Source organism: Felis catus, chromosome A3, assembly GCF_018350175.1.
Source record: "Felis catus isolate Fca126 chromosome A3, F.catus_Fca126_mat1.0, whole genome shotgun sequence".
Lineage (NCBI taxonomy): Eukaryota > Metazoa > Chordata > Mammalia > Carnivora > Felidae > Felis > Felis catus.
Window position 1 is genome coordinate 19,450,513 of NC_058370.1, and position 24,847 is coordinate 19,475,359.

General features: G+C 55.1%; 2 protein-coding genes across 2 annotated transcripts; both read left to right on the top strand.

The window, feature by feature from the left end:
* Positions 1-910: 910 nt before the first annotated feature.
* Positions 911-4,286, top strand: MAFB (MAF bZIP transcription factor B). The gene has a single exon (XM_023251254.2). The coding sequence runs from the start codon at positions 1,306-1,308 to the stop codon at positions 2,275-2,277; it is 972 nt and encodes a 323-aa protein (XP_023107022.1). The 5' UTR covers positions 911-1,305; the 3' UTR covers positions 2,278-4,286.
* LOC109498000 (translation initiation factor IF-2-like) lies at positions 3,057-8,425 on the top strand. The gene is made up of 4 exons (XM_045055072.1): positions 3,057-3,114; positions 3,336-3,434; positions 6,194-7,122; positions 7,736-8,425. Exons 1-4 carry the CDS (start codon positions 3,057-3,059, stop codon positions 8,009-8,011), a joined length of 1,362 nt encoding a protein of 453 aa, XP_044911007.1. The 3' UTR covers positions 8,012-8,425.
* The last annotated feature ends 16,422 nt before the right edge of the window (positions 8,426-24,847 follow it).

Genomic DNA, 24,847 nt, shown 5'->3' on the forward strand with positions numbered 1-24,847 from the left:
GCTGACGCCGAGATCTGCTAAATCGTTACAAAACGTTCAAACAAAAACAGGGTCGGTTCCCCAGCAGCCGAGAGCCACCCGGAGCACCGTCCTGAGCTGGCCTCAGCCCCCAGCCTCCGGAGCTCAGGGCTCCGTGCGTCCGGCTGGGGAAAGGAAACCAGAGCCTTAGGGCCGATTCTTTCCCGCTTCCTTCATCCTGTGCTTTTGTGCGTGGGGCGAGCGCGGGGAGCGGCTGGGCAAGGGAGTCCCATCTCGGGTCTCAGCCCCTGCAGCCGCCAGGAGGGGAACTGCCCCTGCTTAGCCCGAGGGTCCCCTGAGGCTAAGAGTTGGATTTGAACACAACTCTTGGAGCCGCAAACCCACCCCCAGCACACAAATTACGCGCAGACCTGCGGAAACACAGGCAGGCACCACCGCACACACTCGTTCGGCCCCGCAGCCGCGCGGCGCACGGAACGTCCCCCACTGGGCGGGGGACGCTGGGGAACAAAGGGCCCGAGAGGTGTCGTCCCGGCGTTCCTTTTGAGCCTCCTTGGGGGTGACAGGGGTTGGGGGTGGGGAGCGAGGGGTAAAGAGCGAGGGGAGCACGCGAAGGGGGTGGAAGCGGCGGCCGGGCCCACGGAGGGGGGGGGGCGCGCCCCAAAGGCAAGCGGGCGGGGACCGGGACCTGGAGGGTGTTGGGGGCTGGGCCGGGGCCCGCCGTCCCACTGGGCTCCAGCCCTCGGCCAGGCCTCCGCGGCTCTTCGGCGGCTCGGGCCGCCAGTCAGCTGACGCGGGGGGCGGAGGAGCTGTCAGGCGCGCCCCGCCCTGCGCCGCCGGGCCGCGGGGGCCGTGCAGCCATTGGCCAGAGCTCTGGGCCGCCCTGGCCCCCGCGCCCCGGTGACATCAGGAAGGCGATAAAAGGCGGCGGCGGCGCCGGATCCAGCACAGCTGCGCCGCCGGGCTGCGAGCGGCTGCGACCGAGAGAGCCCAAGAGCAGGAGAGCTAGAGAGCGAGCGGCGGGCGCTTGCCCGGCGCCTCCCCTCCGCCCAGCCGCGCGCCCCGCTTGCTTCTCCGCCCCTCCCGACTCGGCCCGGCCCCGGCGCGGCCACAGCCCCGAGCTCTGGGGCGGCGCAGGCAGCCTCGGGACTCTCCGGCGCGCCGCCGCGTCCCCAGACAAAGGCTTGGCCGGCGGCCCCGGCCCGCTGCGCCCTCGGCTCCCCGCCTCCCGGGCTCGCGGCTCTTCGCCCCCGCTCTCGGCTCGGCGCGCCCCGGCCGGCCGCAAAGTTTCCCGGGCGGCAGCGGCGGCTGCGCCTCGCGTCAGCGATGGCCGCGGAGCTGAGCATGGGGCCCGAGCTGCCCACCAGCCCGCTGGCCATGGAGTACGTCAACGACTTCGACCTGCTCAAGTTCGACGTAAAGAAGGAGCCGCTGGGGCGCGCGGAGCGCCCGGGCCGGCCCTGCACGCGCCTGCAGCCAGCCGGCTCGGTGTCATCCACACCACTCAGCACGCCGTGTAGCTCGGTGCCCTCGTCGCCCAGCTTCAGCCCGACCGAACAGAAGACTCACCTCGAGGACCTGTACTGGATGGCGAGCAACTACCAGCAGATGAACCCCGAGGCGCTCAACCTGACGCCTGAGGATGCGGTGGAGGCGCTCATCGGCTCGCACCCGGTGCCACAGCCGTTGCAGAGCTTCGACGGCTTCCGCGGCGCGCACCACCACCACCACCACCACCACCCACACCCGCACCACGCATACCCGGGCGCCGGCGTGCCCCACGACGAGCTGGGCCCGCACGCGCACCCGCACCACCACCACCATCACCAAGCGTCGCCGCCGCCGTCCAGCGCAGCCAGCCCAGCGCAGCAGCTGCCCACCAGCCACCCCGGGCCCGGGCCGCACGCGGCCGCCGCGGCGACGGCGGCTGGTGGTAGCGGCAGCGTGGAGGACCGCTTCTCCGACGACCAGCTTGTGTCCATGTCGGTGCGCGAGCTGAACCGCCACCTGCGGGGCTTCACCAAGGACGAGGTGATCCGCCTGAAGCAGAAGCGGCGGACCCTGAAGAACCGGGGCTACGCCCAGTCGTGCAGGTATAAACGCGTCCAGCAGAAACACCACCTGGAGAACGAGAAGACGCAGCTCATTCAGCAGGTGGAGCAGCTTAAGCAGGAGGTGTCCCGGCTGGCCCGCGAAAGAGACGCCTACAAGGTCAAGTGCGAGAAACTCGCCAACTCCGGCTTCAGGGAGGCGGGCTCCACCAGCGACAGCCCCTCCTCTCCCGAGTTCTTTCTGTGAGTCGTGGCCGGTCCCGGCCCCCGCCCTATGCCCCGGGCCCGGACTCCCCGTCCCGTGTCCCCCGCCCCGGACTCCCCCCGGACCCTGTCCCTGCCACGGCCCCAGCCTTGACCTGTTTGACTTGAGGGAGAGGGAGGAAGGGCGCGCGGGACGCGGGCGACGGGAGGGCGCGCGGGCAGGCAGGGGACCTTGGCCAAGAGGAGAGCGGCGCGCGCCAGCGCCGCCTCCTAGACTCGAGCAGAGCCAGAGCCAGACGAGGGGGTGGGAAGTCCCGGAGCAACTTTCCTCCAGGCTGGAGGGCGGCGAGGCATAGTCCCGAGGAGTCGCCAAGGCCGTCTGGAGACTCCTGCCTGGCTTTCTGAACTTTGCGCGTTAAGCCGGGGCCGCTGCGTCGCGGCCCGGAGCGCAGTCCAACCCAGGAAGAGAGCAGCGAGGAGAGGAGAGGAGAGGAGAGGGACCCTGGCGTCCGGCAGGCGCGAGGCGAGGCTGAGCGAAGGAAGGAAGGAAGGACAGACGGACCTGTCTGTCCAGGGTCCGGAGAACACTGGCTCTCAGCCCCGAGACGCGGGCCTCAGTTAGGACGTTCTGCGCGCAATTCTCATCAGTTTTATTGCCTGCTCCATTATATAGAAAAAATACGAAAATCTGCATTAAAAATATTAATCCTGCATGCTGGACATGTATGGTAATAATTTCTATTTTGTACCATTTTCTTGTTTAACTTTTAGCATGTTGTTGATCATGGATCATAACCCCCTTGTTTCTTTGAGTGAGAAGGGATGGCAGTTCAGAAACTCCGGCGGCTGCTTGCCGGGGTTCAGTCCCGGCTGTCGGCTTGTAAATACCGCCCCGCCAAACAGCTTAGAGAACGTGGCAGCAAGCTGAGTGTCTTCGTTTGGGTTTATTATTATGGCATTATTTTTTTGTAAGTAAAAAAAAAAAAATAGTTCTGGGCATTTTGCATCAGAAAACAACTTTGTCTTGGGGCACCCTTGGAAGTTGCATGTTTTCTCCCCTCTCCCCGTCTCCATTCGGTCCTCTTGTCCCTTCCGCTTCAGTTTTCAGTTTTGTGGGTGTCGACAGAAAGAGGACCCGGGTCCCAGTTCCTGAATATCAGGAGCGGGTAGCTGCCCAGTTCTGCACCCGGGAGGAGCACGGCCCAGGAATGTCTTCACTCCGACCTTGCTAATTTGGGTGTCTCAAACTGACACCCTTAACAAGAACGGAAAGGAAAACAGATCTTATGTGCTTTTTAATGCAGTTGGAATCACCCCAGGGTCCCTTCACAGCCCTCCAGGTCCATCCACACTAATTGCTGTGGCTGCGGTGCTCTTAGGGTGAGTGGCTTCACCAGCCCGGACACTGCCCAATGGTGACCCAAACGTGTGCTGAACCTACCGCCACACTCAGAAAGTACCAGAAACCCAACCATTGGCAAGTAATTTTGCAACTTTCAAGCGCGTCCTTTAGACCAACATGTTCTGTGTGTTTCTTTCCCTGCTTTTGAGCTAGCAGGTGAGTTTCCCCCCCCACCCCCTTCAGTTGTATAGTAGTTATAGGGAAAATCTGGGTGTTTTTCTTTATTACCATTTTTTTCCTGCAGGTCAGTAAAAGGATTTAAGTTGCACTGACAAAAATACCAAAACGAAAGCGTATTTTTTAGTTCCCATTTGAGATTGCTGGCGCTGCTGGCCGGATGCATTTTTGAGTTTGTATTAGTTGATAAATTAACAGTAATAACAAGATTGTATGAACCGCATGGTGCTTGCAGTTTTAAATATTGTGGATATTCGTCCTGCATCAGAAACGAGCTTCGGTTTTTACGGATTCAACTGTGTTGAAATCAAATTTGCTGCAACAGAAATTTGTTTTTATTTCATGTAAAATAAGGGATCAATTTCAAACCCTGCTTATGATATGAAAATATTAAAACCTAGTCTATTGTAGTTTTATTCAGACTGGTTTCTGTTTTTTGGTTATTAAAATGGTTTCCTATTTTGCTTATTAAACCCATGGAAATGGTGTTTATTTAGAGGATTCTGTGTGCGCCTGACTTTGACTTTCTTCTCTTGCCTTTTTAAGAGTCGAATCACTTTGGGGACACTCACCCTCCCTGGCCAATGGAGAAACAGACCAGGTCTGGGCAACTCTCTCCCTTGCTTGTGAGTGTGTATGCACATGAGCCCCAAATATGTTCCTGCTTCTCACTCTAGGTAGAGACCTCATTTGGGAGCGGGTTTGTGAGCTGAGAGGGGACACATTTTGGGGAGGCTTTCGGGCTTGAGGATCAGGACTGGCCTGCTAGCCTGCAGGCTCTGAGGTACAGATCGGCCGATCCCAAGAAGCCCAGAAGCCGGAGCTTCCTGATGGGGAAACAGGGGTCTTTTTGGCAATCAGGCTCAGTTGGCCCTGCCACTCTGGCCTTCCTCCCTGGGCTGCAAGGCTCTCAACTTTCTCCTGCCCAGCGTATCTTGCTGCCCAGAGTGAGAACGCCTGCCTGCCCTGAGTGGAGGCCGGTGCCTCCTTCCCCAGGACTTGGAGAAGCAGGTGGAACCCAGCACCAGGGCTTTCAGGGTAAGGCTCTTCAGACAGGAAGCCCTTCCTGCGGACCTATTTTCTGGGGGGTGGTGTGCCCTGGGCACACATGCCACTCAGGCCTGGAGCCCTCAGACCCACAGAAGGGCACTGCATGTCCTGACCAGGATTTCAGTGACTTGCCAAACTGGGAGGTAGAGGGGGCTTGGGGCATCATTCTGGTGTAGCCACCCTGCAAACTGGACATCCTTGACAGGGAGGTGGGCCCAGACCTTCCCTTTTCCAGACGCTCAGAAGAGTCAAGATCTCCCGTCTAGGTTACCCCAAACCCCTCTCAGCCTTCTTGCAGTCCTGTCTATAATTCAGAGTTGGCCTCAGATATTTCTGAGAGTGGGAATGGGATTACCCACCCCCTGCCCCCAAATCCAGAAAGCTTCTCTGCTCCTTTGGCAGTGGCTGGGTCCAACGGGCTTCTGGTATCTTCAGACCCAATATCTGTAGTCCAAGAGACTCAGCCTTCCAGCCCTGGGGTTCTGTGGCCCAGAGTTCCTAACATGGAACTTCAGGACCTGAATGGGGAGAGGTCAGAAACCCCAGCAGCAGATCTTGGAACTAGAGCGGGGAAGAGCCAGGGAGAAGGAAGGGAAGGCTGAAACTAGCAGGGAATAGATTTTGGCCTGGGATTCCCGGAATCCTGGGCGTGGTGGTCCCGGCCTGGTAAGGACAGACCAGGGGAAAAAAATCCGGAAAGTAAGGATGCAAATACTACCGGCAGTGATATCCATTTAATAGCGTTTTGGTGTTGTTTAGTAGAATTCTAGCTTGAATTAAGTTCCAAGGCCCAGGTCATTTCACCAAGCCAAAGATACGCCTGGCACAGAAGGCTTTGGCTGAGGCCGGGGAGAGGGATGGTGGCCGCATCTGCCTGTGAAGTCGCTCTACCTGAGTGCACATGGATGAAGCAGCAAGGGGGTGTGATTAGTTGGGTAATTGTGTGTTCAAGGGCACGTTCACAAATCTGATAAGAGCACGGCCAAATGTACAAGTGTATCCCCTGTGGGGCGAAAGCGGTTTTGGCCAGGCTGAGAGCTTGAAGAAACCCCGCTGTACGAACCTGGAGACCAAGGGGGATCACCTGGGTTCCATTTGGCGGAGGTTTGACTCCCTTTGGAATAATCCCGAACGGACTGGCTTCTTCCACTTCTAGAGCCACCTGGACTCTGGTTGAAAAAGCCTCTGGGCTGGGGAGGGTCACAGACTCCAAGGCGTTGGTTTCCCTTCCCCAGAGCACGGAAACACAGACACCAACCCAGTGAGCGACCAGCATCTAGAATGACATGGTGGGTCAGGCAGTTTCAGAGTGACCAATTACATCTCTGAGAAGCCTACAACCACACCTCGCAGTCCTACACACACACACACACACACACACACACACACACACACAGCACCCACACCGACGCCCTCGCGGGCGGGAGCTGTCAGTCCCAGCACCCACCCGCTGTTTGGGCACCAATCGGCCCCGGGACGCACGCGGGCGAGAGCCGGGCAGAGCGGGCGGCGCACCGGAGGGGGCCGGGACCTCGAGAGACTCCGGGGCGGGCAGGCCCTGGCCGTGTCTCAGCCCGCAGCCCGCCGTCCCGACCCGCCACCACGCCGCGGAGCCGGCGCCTGCGAGCGCAGGAAGAGCGAACTGGGTCCCGAGGCCCTCCGGCCCGGCCCGGCCCGGCCCCGCGGCTCCTCTTCGGTTCCCGCCGCTGCGCCCTGCTCGCGGGGTCCTCGCGCTCCTCCACGACCCCGGGGGCCACATCTCCCTGCGCCGGGACTCGTCCCTGCCCGCACTGGTCCCACGTAGACAGGCTGGCGCCTGCAGCCGGAGACGCACGCCGAGTGAGACGCACACGGCCCCGGGACGGTGGCTCGCTCCGGGCCGAATCCCTGGCTGGGGCGGCCCCCGTCGGGTCGCAGGAGCGAAGCCCCCACGCCCCCCCCCCCCCGGGTGGCACAAAAGTGCGGGAGGCCGTGCGGGCGGGATCGGCCGCCGCCACCTTCCGCGAGGGGTCGGGTTGGCGCTCGGCGCGGCGGACCTGCAGCCTGGGGTCCCGGCCCGCGCGCAGGGGTGGCGGCTGCAGCCACGCTCGGTGGGGTCTCCCGCGGCCCTACTCTTTGCCATTTCCCTTTCCTTCAGCCCTTCCTTGGCGAACTCTTCACTGCAGAAAACTTTCTCCCTGCGTTTTGGCCCCACGTCCCTTCTGCCTTCAGACTCCGCCAGGCGAGGAAGGGCTAAGGCAGCCGGGGCCGCGGTGTCCGGTAAGTGCGGGCAGCGGCGGCGAGGGGGTGGAGTCGGGCTCCGGGGTCCCCGAGCCTCCGTGGGGCACCGGGCCAAGCCAGTGGCTCTGGGCTCTCCCGCCTGGACGGCTTCAACTCCCCAGCCTTCCCTGGCGTCGTCCACCGGCAGCCCGGCTGGTGGGGATCGACCTCTTGCAGGATCCCCGCCGGCCAAGCCGGGCCCTCCGTGGCAGAAGCCGGCGCAGCTGGGGCTGGGCCCTAGACCCACATCCCTCTATTGGTCCCAGCCCGCCTTCCTTAGATCCAGGGTCTCTGGGCACTGTTGTGGCAGGGCCAATCCCAGTCCCGGGCAGAGGTGCCCACCTCCATGCCACCCACTCTCCTGGCGCGCCTGTCCTCTTAGGCCTAGCGTGGGCGTGCCAGGAACCACACCAGTGTGGTCATTTATTGGGCTTTTCTGTGACTAGAGTCACAGCTTTTGCCATGCCAGGCAAACCCTCCACTCCCTCTGCCACCCACCCCTACTCAAGTTCGGTCTCGGTAGGGCCCTGGAAACAGCTGGCTTGGGAGATTCCAGCAGGGCCCTTGCAGACTTGCAGATGCAAACCCTGCTTCGTTGCCCCTCTGTTTTCAGAAAGGAAAACCCAGAAGTGGCTTCTTGCGTAACCCTTCCCTGTACAGCCTGCTGTCTGCTGGCCTGGCCTTCCATCCCAGAGATAGCAGTGTTTGGATTTGTTATGTAAGGAAGGGAGGATTAGAGGTTTACTCTGCTCCTCCTCCCCCCACCAAAATAAAAGTCCTCAAAAGGCGCCTTTTGCAGACACCGTCTTTTCCAACAGCAGCCCTCCTAGAAGAAGTCAGTCTGGTTCCTAGAGCTGCTCCCAAGCTTGGGCCCAGCGCAATCCTCTGAGGAGACTTGCCAGCTTGCAGCGAAGGGAGAGTCCCTGATCCAGGGTGGACCGGCTTGTCGGAGGAAGTCACCATAAGGCTTCCGAGGCTGGCGCTTACCTGGCTCAGAGGACTAGCTTTCTGTTGGAGAAGGCTGCTGCTAGAATTTTGCCCCTTCTTCTGTGTCTGCTCCTAGGAGCAGGCATCCAGACCACGGAGAGCATTCCTCTCAGCTGGGGAGCACGCATTCCCTGTGCTTTGCACGCCTTCGCCGTGTTCCCCGTGCATTTTCCACACCTTATGTCTCTCCAGCATCTAAAGTCCCCTTTTCCATCGTGCGACACAAATTACCTTAAAAGATGAATTTAGATAAGAAGATCAGAGCTGACTGTTCTCACCTGCAAGAAATTAAATGTATGATAAGTTGCCGCTCCAATTTGGAAAACCACCTAAATTATTAATAAGGGTTTGTTCCGAGGCAAAATTCAGAATGCCTTTCTGCATTCTTTGCCTGTGAAGTTATTTTTCTGTAAAGTAGCAGCCGCTTGTTACACATTCCTTTTTATTTGTATCAAAAAAGGGGATCCTGTCCTCAGGCTGGAGGGGCAGCCACAGAAGCAATGGGAGGACGCCTGATACTTTCTGGAAGAAGCCAGTTTTGGCGTGAGAAAGGGGCAGAAGTCCACAAATTCAAAACTTCTGTCGCCGTGCCTTCCCTGTGGGGCTCTGTGCGTTTTACAGGGGCTTACACTTCTTTCAGTAAACAGGCAGGGGGGTGGGAAGCTTAGGGGTGCTCATTTCAGAGCTGGAGAGAGCAAGGCAGGCATTAAGCCTGGCCTGTGACTCCATCGGGAATCAGGAGCTCACTCTCAAGTCCCCTTGTTTCTTCTCATGTCACTTTCACTGCCTTGACCCTGCCAGGGTTACGCGCACCTGTTTCCTACTCAGGCGAGGCCCTGGGCTTGGATTGGTCTTGGGGACTCAGCTCTGCTTTCCCTGAGTGGGCCGCAAAGGGCTGCATCTCCCAATGCAAGGCTTGGCATTGGCCCTCCTTGGTGTCCTGGGAACTGGAGCCCGGTACACATGTCCCTTTGCACGGACAAGGGGCAGCGAGTTCACGAGGTCATGGGGCACAAGAGGTGTGGCCAGATCATGAGGTTAGTCCTGTTAAAATGGTTCACTTAATTCTCTGAAGTGTGGGCTACTATTGTCCATGAAGACAGAGAAGTAGGCCCAGACCAGGCACCTCTTGCCCAGCAGAAGATGGAAAACTTGAGTCCCCACCCCCCCATACCAAAATTTGTATTTTTGGCATCAGATTCCACAAGTTCACATCCCTTATCTGAAACACCTGAGGGGGGTGGTGGTGGTGAAGAGCGTGGGGGAAAATATGGAGGGGTGGCAAATAGCCCTTGTGGAGGAGAGTTTCCTTTCTAATTCCCTTTGCACAGGGTAGTCTCTTTCCTGGGGGTATAATTACCATTTTCCACCCACAAGTCTCCCTGCCCAGACACACAGATGGACGATGGGCTCCTGGAGATACAGCAGGACAAACATAAGGGGATCAGAGGGAAACTACAGCATCAGTCTCTCACGGAGAAGCCAGCAGCTTATGGTGGTCCTGGGGTGTATGTGTGTGTGTGTGTGTGTGTGTGTGTGTGTGTGTGCGTGTGTGTGTGTGGTGGGGCCCACTTGGGCATTGCTAGCTTGGGACATTGATGCTTTTCATAATCAACAGACCCCTCACCTTTCATCTGTTCTCAGTTGAACTTTCCAGCAAATGGATCATAATTAGCAGAGCAAGTGTCTATAAAAGCAGCAGCCTCTAGGTGAGGCAGTTTTGATGGAATCATCCTTAGTTTAACCAAAGCTGTTTCTGGTGCAGTATGGAAACTTCGAACCTGCACACAGATGTGCTTACACTCTTAAGGCAGGCACACGCATAAACATGTATGCAGCTCGCTCTTAAATTCACAGAGGCAGGCAGGCATGTATGTGCACACGCTTAAATCCCCATGCGCTTATCTGCTGTATCTGCACTCTCACACCGTGTGCACGAAAGGCACACGATTGTGCATATACCTGTATGGATTTATGCTTGCATTGAAAGCCAAGGATTACATACATGTAAACACCCTGACAAAATGCATTTGGGTCCATGATCGTCTTTACATGTTCTCATCCACAGACATACGTGCTTTGTGTATCGGGCACTGGCCTTCACACCGCCCCCTGCCCCCCAAGCACCGTGTAGCAAGTGAAATGTGGCAGTGGCGGGGTTAATGGAGGCCCAGACTCCCATAAATATTTATATGAAGCACTCGAGATCTGGAAGCAAGAGAGGAAAGCTCGCCCCACAAGCCCCTGTCAGTCATGTACTGCTGCATGTTACCTGTCACAGCCAAGCCATACAATATTATTGTACAGTATGACCACCGTGAGGGTGGTCACTTTTATGCTGGTGCACAGGGCCCACTCGGTGCCTGGCCAGGCAGCCCAGCAGATGTGCCCAGGTTGGTTGCCACTCCTAGGATTCTCCTGCATGCTTCAAAAGGAAGCCTTTCAACATTGCTGCTGCAGGTGCAGAGTTGAAGGGGGAGCAAAAGCTTCTTGAATATCTGAGACTTGGCTTCTCCAGTGAAGACAGAAGCTATCCTGGCAAGGCGGCCTGTGGGGGGCGGCTTGTGAACAGGTGGGTGCGAGAGAGAGGTGGGGCTCCTGGGCTGATCCAGCTTTGCTATCGCAGGGGCTTCAGCTTCTGGAGCTGCTCTGGCCCACCAAAACTTTGGGTCCCAAAGGAGCCTACTGTCCCAGTTCTCCACAACTGCTACAATCCTGTGTTCAGCGAATAATCTGCTTCCGGGCCTGCCACCTAAGACTATCCATTCAATCGCTGAACAAACATTTGTTGTGTGTCTTCCATATGCCAGGCATTGTGCTAGGTGTTGGCAATACAACAATGAACAAAACCAGAAATAATCCCAGCAAACAATCCTCATGGAGTTTACAGTCTAGCAGGAAAGAGAGAGCGTGCGAGCAGTTAGATGTAACAGGAATCGGTGTAGAGTTTCAAAAGGAGAAAGCATCCTGGATCTCTGAGAGCATCTGTACTAAAGTGAAGCTGACCTAGCCTGGGGAGAGTGATCAGGGAGGGCTTCCTGGAGGGGGTGATATTTGAGCTAGGATATGAAGCCTGGATGAGCATTATCCAAGTCCGATGGGTAAGGGAAGAACATTTTAGGTCTAAATTTCTTTCTGGAATGGGAAATTTCTTTCTCCTTGCTCAGGACATGTGCTTGGTACTCCCTCTGCCTGCACCCATCTTATTTCAGAGAGAGCTGTGGCCAGCTCCCTCACCCCCTTCACTTCCTTGCTCAGATCTGTCTCCCCTTCCTGATGAGGTTTATCCTGACCACCCTACCTGATCTGGCAACCTGCTCCCTCCCGCCTCCCTGGGCGCTCCCAACCTGCCTTATTCTGCTCTACTGTCCCTTTTCTTCTCACCCCTCCCCACCTAATGCTAATCACCTTGGAACACTGGATTATTTATTCATCTATGGCTTATTTTCTGCTTTTTCCTGCCAGCACATAAGCTCTGTGAGGTCAATGTCTGATGACTTTTGTTCACCCATGTCCCTAAGCACTATGAGTGGTGCCTGGCACTCAGTAAGACCCCAATAACCCAGTAATTGGTTGAATGAATATGTGTTGAATAAAATGTACTTAAAAAGGAAAGGGGTAATGTCTGAAAGCATGGCTTTGAGGTCCTAGTTATCTATCTATCTATCTATCTATCTATCTATCACCTATCAGTATCTGGTTTTTTGATACTCCTTAAAATACATACTGCTAATTAAAAAAAAAAACAACAACATTGTTTGTGTATCATCCACTAAAATCTTGCATCCCTCAGTGGTACCCTTTGGGACACATTCTGGTATCTGTGTGTGAAGAGAGAGGCTGACATCTGATATGAGAGGCAGGTCAGGGAGCACTGGGCGGTGGTGGGGGGACAGGAGGGAGGGAAGGTTGGGAGGGGGGGCAGAATGGAACTCAGTCTGGTTGTTCCCTCTAGATTCTTGGTGGGTCTTTGAAGAGAAAAAGGCAGGGGTGGGTGGATCAGAGATGAATCTTGTTGGGATTCAGAGGGCAGGGAACTAACCAGCCTCACTCCTGTCTCTGATCCCCCTCCCTTCTCCAATTTATCTACCCCTCCCTCCCCCCTTTTAATCTCATGCAGAAAAAAAAGGCTCCTTTCCCTGTTGCTTTCTGAGCTGAGAAGAAAACCTCCTAAATACTTTGTACCCTTGACAAGTTATTTTTAAAAAGAAATAATGTCTCTAAATCTAACATTTGTGATGATTTTTTTTTTAAAGAAAACACTGCGCAAATCAACAGCTTTCTTGTTTTAAGCAATTGCTAGGGTTTGGAGAGCGGGCTGCTTGGTAAACACTTTGTAAACATCCAGAAAAGATTGTATTCAGTGTCCTCAAGTCAAAATCAACCTCCCCCAAGCTCTTGCTTTGTGTTTCATTGATGCAGGAAGAGGCTTTCTAAAAGTGGAAGGCAGGGGGGCCTGGGTGCTCCAGTCTGGTCAGGTGTCAGACTCTTGATTTCGGCTCAGGTCATGATCTCGTGGTCATGAGATCGAGCCCTGGATTGGGCTCTGTGCTGAGCATGGAGGCTGCTTAAGATTCTCTCTCTCTCTCTCTCTCTCTCCCTCTGCTCCTTCCCTGCTCATGCTCACTCTCTCTCAAAGTAAATAAACCTAAAAACAACAACAACAACAACAGATAAAAGCGGAATATAGAGGAAGAGAGGTTGACATGATTCCAGAGGACATTTCTTTTGGATAATTGGGGCTGGGAAATTGATACACATCTGTGAGCAGCCCTGGGCCCCACCCCACCCTCTTGCATTCTTTAGGACTTTTGGCTCTTTACCTCATCCTGGAAAGGATCAGGCATCAGGGCCATTTCATAGCTAGGTAAATAGAGTCAGGGGACTCCTGTTTCCGAGCAGAGCTGGGAGAGAGTGTGTCTCCAGGTGATGGCTAAGACCACTGGCAAGTGAGCCTTTCCAAGTTCGTGCTGTTCTAGTTCTTGAGAAATAAGCCAGTTTCTTGGGGGCAGACCTGCTTTCATATCCCCTCTGTGATGCACGCTTCTGGCTTTTTCCACCACCGCACCTCAGTTTGGAATGTCCCCACTTTGTTCTGGGTCAGTTCCCAGAGTCTCATAAACTCGCTTTCCAGGCCCCGCCCTGGACTGGCCCCTCGCAGACTGCCAGGGTCCTCTTCCAAAAACTTACCTCTGGTCTCGTCACTGTCTTGTTTGCAAAAGCAACAGCCCCACTAGTCTGTCCTTGTCCCGGAAGAGAGCAATGCTTCAAATTTCAGTTCCACCTACACCGTGGCTCTGGCAGTCCAAGATGCTGAGCCAGATTCTGGGGCGAATTGGGGAAGGTCAAAGGGCAGGAGCAAAGCACAGAGGCCCCTGGGAAGAGTCTGTCCTGACCCTCAGATGAAAACCTCAAAGGGAACCTGTATTTGCCTGCCCATCCAGCTTCTCTTTCAGAGTCAGCAGGGAGTGACCGCTCCCTGGGTTGTATACTTGTATATAGTAGGGAAGTCACGTATCAGTTGGAAATCAGGCTTCATATATCTAAAACACCTTTCTTTTGCTCGAGATGGCCAAAAAGGTTGATTCCGTTGGGTTTTCCTGGATGGCCTGCCTTCCTTGCTCCATTTGCCTGTGGGAGGAGAGTGCACCAGACTAAGAAGGCTCCAGAAATCCTGCTCTCAAAAAGTGGAAGCATTAGGTTGAATCCGATGAAATTGTTGCCATGAACTGGATTCATTCTGCAGATTGCAGACCTGTGAGCCTGGCTTTGGTTCCTGGGATTCTGCCAGGACTTGTTAAAGCGATGGTATGTGGGTAGCAAAGCACTCAGTGGTGACCAGGACCCGGGTCAGGCTCCATGTCAGGCTCATCCTGTGTCCACCTCTGAGGGGCAGACCAGGGGCTGTGGCCCTAAAGGTCCCTATCTTCCAAACGCTTTCCATACGCCTGGCAGTGAAGTGCTTTTGCAACTATTAGCTCACGTAACCCTTACACTAACTCTAGGAGGCAGGGAGATAGTCGCGTTCTGCTGGATGAGGTTAAACAACTTGCCCAAGGATGCACAGCTAGTAAGTGGCAGTGCTGGGATTCAAATGCAGGCTCTTATCCAGAGTCTGTGCTTTTAACTATTATGCTCTTAAGCCTGGGGGTTGGATGATAGGTGAGGTAGAATTTGTAACTGGGTGAAAAATGCTTCTGGGGTTTTATTCAGTGAAAACTTGACTCTGAGAAGAGAACACCACCCATCCCTCCAGACCACCCTCCACCATCCTTTTGAGCCACCTGTGCTCCACTAGGGACATTGCTTTTTCACAAAATTCTTTTTATTGAGGTATAATTAACATGTAACTTTATATTAGTTTCAGGTGTGCAACATAATGATTCAATATTTGTATATATTGCAAAACGATCACCATAGTAAGTCTAGTTAACATCTGTCGTGGTACGTAGGTATAGTTTTCTTTTCTTGGGATGAGGAGAGACTTTGCTTTCACATTAATTTTTCTGAGATACTGGCAACTAGTCCTGCTCAGAAACCATCTATGGCTCTCCATCACATCCAGGACCTATTCCAGATCCTATGGCCTGGCCTTCAGGGCCCTGCGTTGTGAGCCTTTGCCCCTCTCTTCTTCACTCGACATCCTGAGCTCTGGCCACACTGACCCCAGCACCTGCCTTGGCTTCTCCAGCCTCTCTGCCCCTTGACCTGAGCTGTTTCTCCATGACGTTCTCTGCCACTCCTAATCCACCCCTCTCTAGGTCATCTCCTTCTCAATCACTTCTGGGTCACAGATGCCAAAAGGAAGACCTTGTCTGGTTTCTGAAACCCTCACTGGAGCTGAAGTGGGTGCGGGGGGGGGGGTGGCTAGAAGAAATTCGGGTTGTGGAGCCAGACAGACCTGGGTGTAAACCCAGCACCTCCTCTCCCTGGCTCTGGGGACCTGGGGGATTCAGTTCACCTCTCTGAGCCTCCGTTGCCTCTTGGTAAAGTGGAGAATATGTTGCCCTCTCCTTCCGGCTGTAGGAGGGATGTTCGGAGATGTCTGGTGGCTGGTGGGTGCTGTGGTTACCGCAGGCAGGGCTGGTCTGGTCAGGGGTCACCCCAGGAAGATGCGAGCTCGGGAGAGGGCTGGGAAGGAGGTGGGACTTCAGGAAATGCTCCCAGAAGCAATCTGGAAGGATAGACTTAGCCGCAAGCCCAGACTCCTGCATTGCAACACGGAGACTGTCAGGCAGGTCTAACCGGTTCTGCTGGCCGGGATCTCTGGCTGAATTCACACCGAAATTGATTGGCAGGGAAGGCCCCTGGAAGGCGGTGTGCAAACCCCAGCAGGAGCTCCTGGGAAGTAGGCTTTACAGCTGTGAACGTACTGTGGGAAAGAAGCTGGAGTTTCAGCCCCGAGTGCGAATATTCTCACCCCCACCGGCTTTTTCCAGATGCTCAGAGCCCAGGGAGCCTTGACTGACAGGGCTTGCCAGCATTTTCTGGCATGGTCGCTATGCAAACTTGCCTCCCACTTAGGGAGCCACTTTTTGGAGAGAACATCTTGAGTCTTCAGGCCAAGGGCTGGGGTCCCTCACGTGGTGACAGCACCGTTGCGTTTTGGAAGCTGTGTTTCCATCAGTCTGCGTGGGGCAAGCGTGGCCTGGTACGCATGTGTGCATGTGCACGTGGACTTATGCAAGAGCGTGTGTGCACACGTATACACAGCTGCAGAACCACAGCGTGTCTGTGGTTAAGATGGGGGACCCAGCGTCAGGCTGGCTGGGTATGACGGCCACGTCTGAACTTTCTGGCCCCGTGGAAAGGCTGCTTTCACCTGGAGGTTTCAGATTTTCTATCAGCTGAACAGGAACTCTGATCCTGTCAGAGTTGAATCTCTTTTGTGCCTGCAGAGAGTGCTTAGCACGGTTCCCGACCATAGTAGGGGCTTGGTAAATAGCGATAGCTATTTTCACTGTAGTGTAAATCTAGTTAGTCATATTACAGGTAGGGGTGCAGACTCTGTAACCAGAGTGCCCGTTCCAACATGCTCTAGCTGTGTGATTCTGGACCAGTTACTTCACTGCTCCCCGTCTTAGTGTCTTCGTCTGTAAAATGGGGTGATGGTATGTGCCCCCGCCTCACAGGGTTGTGTCAGAAGGCGCTTACAACCGTGGATACGTAGTGCTCTGTGTGTTAGCTCATGGCCGCCATCATCACCACCATCATCTTCTCCATCTTCACTCTCGTGATCCTTACCTTGTCCGCCATTTTCGGTACCCACTGACTTTTCCAGAGGAAAATTGGCTGGTTAGGAGATTCCTAAGGCACTCCAAGCTCAGACCTTCGAGAAACGTCCGGTGAAGTCTCCAGGCATCACCCAAGGTGACATGGCTCCGAATTCAAGTCCTGCCCCAACGGCCCCTGCCTTGGCCCCTCTGTTCACAAAGCACTGTCAGCTTTGGCCTGTCCCTCTCAAGGCACTCTGGGTAGTGGGTGAGCAATGGGCCCTGTGCCCCAGAGTCTGCCTCCCGGTGATGACACCTGGCTCCTTCCCAGCCAGCAGGGGTGTGCCCAAGTCCTCCTGCAAAGTGGCTGAGGCAGGATTTGAACTGAGGTCCATCTGTCCCCAAGGGACGTGGCTTTGCCTCCTTGCTTTGGAGTCCCTGACGTCTGGCAGTCCAGCATCTTGAGGAGGCTGTCAGAGCCTTGTGGGAACTCGTGGTGCAGGGTGGAAATAGACACAGCACAGGGGGGACAGATGGCACCGAATGGGAGCAGGGGGAGGACCAGAACTGCTGGACCGGACCAAGCAGGCTCAGGAAAGGGAGGAGGCAGCATTTGGGTTGGTGATCCACCGGGACAGACAGACAGAGCTGGAGGAAGGGGCTGCCCCGGGAGAGGAGTCAGCCTGGGTGAAATCCCACAGGCGGCAGCGGAGGAAGTTTCCGGAACAGCAATTGGATTATCCAGGTGCCCTATTTGGCTGGAGAGGGAGGTGCAGGAAGATGGCTAGGATTGGAAAGAGGAGGCTGCACGCAGGTCCTAAGGGGTTGACTATGATGACGAGTTAGGGTGTTAGCTGCCATGTTGCTTCTGGGACACGCACCCCCCCCCCCCACACGTGCCCCTTTGCACGGTCCAGCACACGGACGCGGCTGCTTGAACTGCGAGTGGACACCTGACCCAAGCTGGGCCAAGAAGCGTGTGCTTCCCAGGAAATTAGAATTTGGGTGCTGGGTTGCCGGTCAGGGTGTGGTGGGAGCTTGAATGGGGAGAAAGGGTGAGGACAGGGAGCCAGGCCACATCACCTGGGCCTCATGAGGGAGGAGTCAGAGAAGGCTCTCTGCAGACAGGCAGGGAGGAAGCAGTCACGTAGAGAATGCTGAAAAGGTTGAAGGTGGCTTAATGTGGCTGGGGGTAGCTGGGGGGGGGGGGGACCAAACCATTTCACAAATTAGTAAAAAATAGGAAATTAAAAGCAGCGTAGAAGAGTGAGGTTGAACAGAAGTGACGTTACGGTTCCCATCCGATATAAAGTTGTGTTGTGATGGGCCCCCATGTGGACTCTGGGCTTCCTGGTGGCCAATGGGAAGAGGGAAAAAAGATCAACTTTGAGACCCTGCAGTGCTCCTTAAAGAAACACAAAGAAGCCCACTGCTCAGGAGAAATGTAGGCATTGCTGGTTCTGGGGCTGGAGGGAAATCTCCCTGGAGGACTGCCACGTACCTGGAGAGATTCTGGTCAGGGAGGAGGTGAGTGGAAGCAGCATCTTGCTCTGGGAGTCAGAGACTGGGTTCTGCTGCCAATTTCACTGTGACCTTAGGTGGTTGCTTAGCCTGTCCGAGACTTCGTTTCTTCTACTGTAACATGGGGCACCTGCTTAGAGGTCTCTGAAGGTGGCTTGACATTTGTGACAGAAGTCCCAGACATACTGTTGTTGGTCAGAAGGCCTAGCCTCTCTCTAGCCCTCCTTCTGAAAGCTGTCTCCCTTTAATTACACTTTTTATTGCTCTCCTGCCCTCTCCCGGCCATGGGCTAGCTCCTCCCCAGGTCCACCCACTGCCCCTGGGACCAGGGCACGGCCAGGTGGTTGCTGGCATGGTGCCTCCTGGAGTCAGCAGGGCCCAGCCGATGTCCGCAGTGGAACAGAATTCAGAGACAGGACCCCCCAAGCCCACGTTCTCCCAGGGTCTCCCCTGTGCCTGGCCCCGGGTGGGGCAGGAAGTGTCCCCCAACACAGCTCAGTCCCCATCATGTGCTCCTTAGTATCCTGTACATCTTCCTTACGCAAATCCCAGGAATAGATACATTATTCTGCGCAATAAGTTGTGTTAACGGCCATTTCCCTGCTAGGACATGTGTGTCATAAGGTCTGGTCTGTTTTGTCCTGTACCGTTCTGCTGGCCTGCTCATTACTTGCTGTGGAGTGAGTGCTTGAAATATATTGGCCGAATGCATGAATGAATGAATGAATGGAATGGATGAATGAATTGAACGAAACCTTGTAATGGTCCGTATTGTAAGGTCCTATAAGACCAGGACTCTTTTTTGGAGTTAAGAAAACTATAATTCATCTTATCTTTCTACGTCTTTTCCAGGTCAGTTTTGACTCATTTGTCAGGCTCAGCCAGAAAGGTGCTCTCTTAGGAAAGTCACAGCGCAGCTCAAGCATCCCCCACCCATTACCATCCCCCCCCCCCAACCTCTCCAAGGTTTGCTCAGGTTCCTTTCCCTGTACATTTTATCTGCTGGGGACTGGTTATTCAGTTTCGTGACCTCTTGACTCCATCACTTACGTGATTTTCAGGGCCCCGTGCAAGATGAGGATGGGGGGGGCTCTTGTTTCACAATTATGAAGAAGTTTAAGATGGCGACAGAGTGAGCATTGCCCCTTCTAGCTGCAGGGCCCCCTGTGATGGCACAGGTCCCATGCCCATGAAGCTGGTCCTGATCCTGTGATGGCAAGGACATTGTTGGTGCGGTTTACTGCTTCTTCCCCCTGCCCTGGGCCTAACACAGTGCCTGGTCCTTATTAGTATCTCATTTAAACATCAAATGAACGAATGAATGAAGACAGATGTATGAGTAGACGTTACAGAGCCTCTCTGAGCTCCCATCTACAAAACGGGGATATCTTGCTTTCCTCCAGGCAGGCAGGGAAGACCCTCAGCCTTACGGCCACGGGATCATGTGGTTCATGTCCCAGAACTATTCAGATGTAGGTAGTCAGAGGGCAGAGGCCAGCTCTCTGTGGGGCCGGGTCAGGCTTGCCTGATAAGGCCAGCGGACTCTGCTCTCTCTGGGCAGCCCGCCTACTTCTGATGACGAACTCCTACCTGGCTGGAGGCCAGGGCCCGGGGAGAGGCTAGGACCTTGCTTCTTTAGAAACCCTATTGACTGGGCAGCTACTGCGCTGGGCATTTTTCATGCATCATCTTTCATCCTCATTTGGCAGATGGAGAAATCAAAGGTCAGAGAGTGAAAATGGCACGTCTCAGTAGGCAAAGGGCAGAGTCAGCCACGGACGCCTGATCTGTCGTCTCTTAGACCGATGCCCGCTGAGGACGGAACGTTCGCATCACACAGGGTGTTTGTTTGCGGAGCCGCGCATGGGTGTGTGAGCGTGAGCTCACTGGAGTGCACAGGCCTCGGGACACTCGCGTCTCAGCTCCAGACCCTGCTGACCTTCCCCGAGGGCCGGACGGTGACTGCGTGGGCAGGGCCCAGCCGCCCCTGAGGCTGGAGGAGGCAGCCCAGATTCCTGCCCAGCCTTGGTCGGTGTCCCCGTCAGGTGCCCTCACCCCGTCAGCATCATCGGGTTTCCTGGTGTACCACCTTTGCACAAATATTTGAGTGTGTGTTTACCTCTGCGTCTTCATTTTTTATGATTAGAGAAATATTGGTTTTTAAGCTTAAAACCGTACTGAGACTTTTGTGATACCTGTGTAAGCTTGTTTCAAAAGATTAAGGAAAGGCAAAGTGTAAACAGAAAAGGAAAGGGCTAGAGGCACTGAAACCCGACATTCCCACTGTAAAACCGTCATTTCTATACCCCTCCCAGACACACACACACACACACACACACACACACACACACACACCCTTCTACAGACTCCAGAGGCCAAAAGCTGACTGTCCACCTCGAGAGCTGGCATTCGAATGTTTGATGTGGAGGCCCCCTGCGCCACACGACTTGGTCTAACTCCCCCCGCTGGAGTCTTCTATCCGCCCACTTTCTGCCTTGTACCTTGAAGGCATTTGCGTTTCTGACACTTGGCAAGAGGGGCACTTCTTTTTTAAAACCCAAATGGGTCCAACCTATGCCCTGTGTTATGAAACTCCCTTTTTCCTTTTGCTTCATATGGTTTCGACATCTCGCCTGTACAAAGTCTGACTTACCTTTTTAACAGTTGCATAGTGTTCCAAAGAGCTGCCGCTTGAAACATTGTTGTTTATCACAGAGCAGCAGTGGATGATATGTGAAGCAGAATGTGTGCGACAGGAAACTTCAAAGAAGTGTCCTGCCCGGAGCATCTCACGGTGGTCAGGCTCCCAGAAGGATGGGGTCTGTGGGTACGCCTGCTTGGGCCTTCCGACTTGGCGGGAGGCCTTGGCCTGGAGGAGAGAGCACAGGGCTAAGTTCTCTGTGCAGGGAAGCATTCTCTTACACACCTTCACGCTCACACGTTCACACGCTTTCCTCCACACACACATACACACACACACACACACACACACACACACACACACACAACCCTGTCTCACACTCCAACTGCTGTCGTAAATGTGAGCCCGACCTTCACGTCCCAGGGATGTGGAATGGGTGTAACGAAACGCCAATTGAGTTTTTGCTCTATGCCCAACACTGTCCCAGGAATGTCATGTGTCATTGTGCGCGGTCCTCAGAATGCTTTCCAGAGGAGGAAATTGGAGGCTCAGACAGGGAGCGTTGTCCCGACAGACACACAGGGCAGTGTGAGGGCAGAGCCCCATCCGTACCTCGCCGCACTTTCAGAGTTGCCCCAACCTGGCCAGATGACCCGAGAACTGTAGGGGATGGTGGCCTGCCCATTGCCAGTCTGCCTACCTCCAGCCTCTGGCAGTGCCCAGAGCTCCAGAAGACAGACAGATGCTTACAGTGTGATTCAACACATTTAGACACATTTAGAGCGGCAGGCGGTGGGGGGGGGGGTGCTTTTCCTGTGGGCGGGGGGGCAGAATAATGGCCTCCCTACCATGTCCGCATCCAAATCCCCAAAACCTGTAAACATGTTACCTTACCATGGAAGACAGGACTTTGCAGCTGTGATGAGAGGTAATGACCTTGAGATTGGGGAGATTATCTTTTGTTCCCTGGGTGGGGCAAATGTCATCACAACGGTTCTTAAAGGTGGAGGACCTTTGTGGCCGGGAGCAGAGAGAAGAGGTATGAGTAGGGAAGCAGGCTCGGGAAGGGGAGGAAGAGTGCAGGCGGCCTCCACCAGCTGGAAAAGGTAAGGAGATAGATTCTCTCCTAGAGCCTCCTGCCTGCAGCTTGATTTTAGCGTCAAACTTGCAATCTATAGACTGGTAATTAAAGCTGTCATATCCGCTCTCCATTTGTCCATGAAGATCCATTTATTCATCTGCGGGGTCCTTCCTTGGTCATATCACACACACACACACACACACACACACACACACACACACACACGCAAACATGCCCGGTTGATGATACCAATGGGAGTAGTGACAGGAAGCAGTGAAATGAGGCCCACCATGGGTCCTCTGCCAAGTGCATTTATGAATTCCTTCAGTTCCCATGACAACTCCAGGAGACAGGTAACACTTCGTTTGCCCATTTTACAGATGGGGAAGCCGAGACACAGAGAGGTCATTAACTTGCCCAGGGTCACACAGCTAAGAAGAGGTGCAGGTGGGATTTGAACCCAGGCTCCGTGGCTTAGGTTTATATGCTCACACACACGTCTGTCGCATTCCCACTCAAAATACACAGTGACTTGCCACTGCTCTGACCTTTCTCCTTTCCTCCTCTCCTATCACTGGCCAAGGGGCATGAGGTGGAGACAATCGAGTCTGGGAACCCTGGCTATCAAAGGGATTTTCATGGGTTGTTTTCATGTCCAAGCTTCAAACAAGGTATTTGTAAGAAAAAAAGTTGCTAATCCCCACCCCCCCCACCCCCCCAATTTCACACCTCCTTTCTGAGACTTCACTCATTTCAACCAGATGATTGGTTCCATGTGTAATTAAATGTGAGTCAATGTGTCTGGCCGGGCAGAACTCCGCAGACTGTCGGGTCTCAGAAGAGAGCTCTCTGAAGCTGGATCCGTGGTTGGCGGGTTCGGGGACGCGGGGTCTGGAAGCACAGAGCCTGCGTCCAGGGTGTCCTCCTCTCTACCCCGCCCCCACCCACCCCAGGCCACGGAGCTGGCCTGGCAGAGCAGGCCAGCGGACTGCAGAGATAATTGGTGTTTTCAGGCAGCCGGCAGCTGGGGGGGTGGGGGGATCACCGCTCTACCTCCTTACCTGCCTCAGGGGCTGGGCTGGGTCCCCCAGAACCTGTCTGGCTGGTTTGGAGGCTGTTATTACCAGGGCTCCCTGGGAAGGGATGGAGAGCTGGAGGGGAGAGGGGGAGGGCTGGACAGGGATGGGGGATGGGGAGCAGTGGGGGAGATGGGGGATTGGGGCTGGGGATGCAGAGGAGGAGGGTGGGGAGGAGGAGGAGGGGGAGGAGGGCCAGGGCTCTGCCTGGGCTCACTTGTGACCTAGCCTGCAGGTTTCCCCACTTCCCACCCCTCCCCCACCTCTAGTCCCAGGAGAAGGATTAAATCTTGTTCCCTAGTTCAGCACGGGGTCTGGTCTGTCACGAGGGGGAAGGCCACTTAGAGAATCCCCCACATCCCAGGGAGCCCACCAGGCAGGGGTTGGAGCCCAGCTCTGCTCCCTGAGGCCACCCCTTGGTCCAGTGAGGGGTGTTGGGAGCTCCAAGTCTGAGGCGCCTTGGGTGAAGGGGGTGCGGGGTCTACTCAGTGGGGACCCTGAGCAGCAGTGGGACCGGTGGCTATTGGGTAATCAGGTTAAGTGCACTTGCCTTCTTCCTGCCCCCAGACACTTTGGGCCTAATTAGCAAAATAATTAAGGCTCAAGTCATGTTTCTACTATTAATCTCCATGTCCGGACCTATTACCAACCCCAAACTGCCCTCTTCTGATGCATTTCATTCTTTGTCCTCCCTTCCCCCTCCTTCTCCCTCCCTCCTTCCCTCCTTCCCTCCTCTCTTATCTTCCTTCCTTCCTTCTTCTCCTTCCTTCCTCCTTCCTTCCTCCCTCATTCCTCCCTTCCTTCCCTCCTTCCTCCCTCTCTCCTTCCATGCTTTCTTCCTTCCCTCCTCCCTTACTCCTTCCTTCTTCCTTCCTTCCTTCCTTCCTTCCTTCCTTCCTTCTTCCTTCCTTCATCCCTCCTCCCTCCCTCCCTCCTCCTTCTTCCTTCCTTCTCTCCTCCCTTACTCCTTCCTCCCTCCCTCCCTCCCTCCCTCCCTCCCTCCCTCCTTTCTCTGTCTCCTCATTCCAACAATTCCCTCCTTCCAACAAACATCACAACACACACAGCCAGCCCCACATTTTGGACTGGGGTCCAAAGGAGACTCAGATCCTCCCAGAGCTCACAGCCCAAAGGGCAATCCACTGCCACTGTCTGCGGGACTCCCCAAAGGCGTCTCAGAGGAGGTGATGTGGAGCTGAGGTCTAAAGGGTAGGAGGTAGTCACGGTGATGGGGGCAGGTGGTGGAGGGGTGGTTGCCTAGAGAATGTCCCTGGAATCCCCACTCTGTGCCTGTACCTCTACCTATCCTTTCTCAGTGAATTCTCACGCAAACAGTACGAGGTGGCCTTGTGGCTCCGATTTTACAGTTAAAGGAAATCAGTGTTTAGAGAGGGAAGGTGACTCCCCCAAAGTCACACATGTTGGACCCAGGGGCAGAGGTGGGATTCAGACTCAGGCCAGACTGTCAAAACGCCACGTTCAATCCACTGGAGAACTTCCTCTGTCTGGAAGGGTGTCCCAGGCTGAGGGAACAGTGGGCCCAAAGGCACAGGAGGATGAATTGACACGGGAGTTTGAAGAATCATCGGTGGCTCTGAATGTTGGGAGGGTGCCTGATGGGTGGGGGCGGGGGCTGTGGTGGGGCGCCTTTATAGGGCTTGACAAGGGCCAGGTAAGGACAGGCATGAGAGTCAGGCTAGGGAATTGGGACTAAGGAGACACTGAAGAAGCACCTAGGACTCTGGAGCCAGCCATGGGGGTCTGAACCCTGACCAGGCCACTTAATGCTGTGTGACCCTGAGCAGGTCCCCTAACCCATAGGACTCCCTTGTGCGGCAATGATAACTGCCTACTTTGTGGGGTTGTTCGGGGCATTGAGGAAGTATAGTGTTCAGCACAGAGCCTGGCATAGATTAAATTGAAAATCATTCACATTTTCTTTCAGAAAGCTAAGGACTGGGGCTGGTAGGGAGGTGGGGAGTTGTCAGGAAGCCCCAGGAAGGGTGGCTTTGATTTCTAGAAGAGAAGTACAGATGCTGAGGGAGACTGAGGGGGATGTTGAGAGGGGGTTGGGCAGGCTCTGGGATCCCCCTCCCCACCGCGCCCCCTGTTCTTGCCCAGGAGCTCTAAGGATTAGGGGTGGGGCTAGGGACAGAAGACAGAGGTCAGAGATGCCGAAGGTCACCCATGGGCCTGTAGCTCCTCC

Bases quoted from the DNA above. Each gene is read 5' to 3' on its own strand.
- MAFB (XM_023251254.2), top strand. From the start codon at position 1,306: ATGGCCGCGGAGCTGAGCATGGGGCCCGAGCTGCCCACCAGCCCGCTG.
- LOC109498000 (XM_045055072.1), top strand. From the start codon at position 3,057: ATGGCAGTTCAGAAACTCCGGCGGCTGCTTGCCGGGGTTCAGTCCCGG. The intron at 3,115-3,335 runs GTAAATACCGCC...CTTCCGCTTCAG, and splicing joins TCAGTCCCGGCTGTCGGCTT to TTTTCAGTTTTGTGGGTGTC. The intron at 7,123-7,735 runs GTAAGTGCGGGC...CTCTGTTTTCAG, and splicing joins AGCCGGGGCCGCGGTGTCCG to AAAGGAAAACCCAGAAGTGG.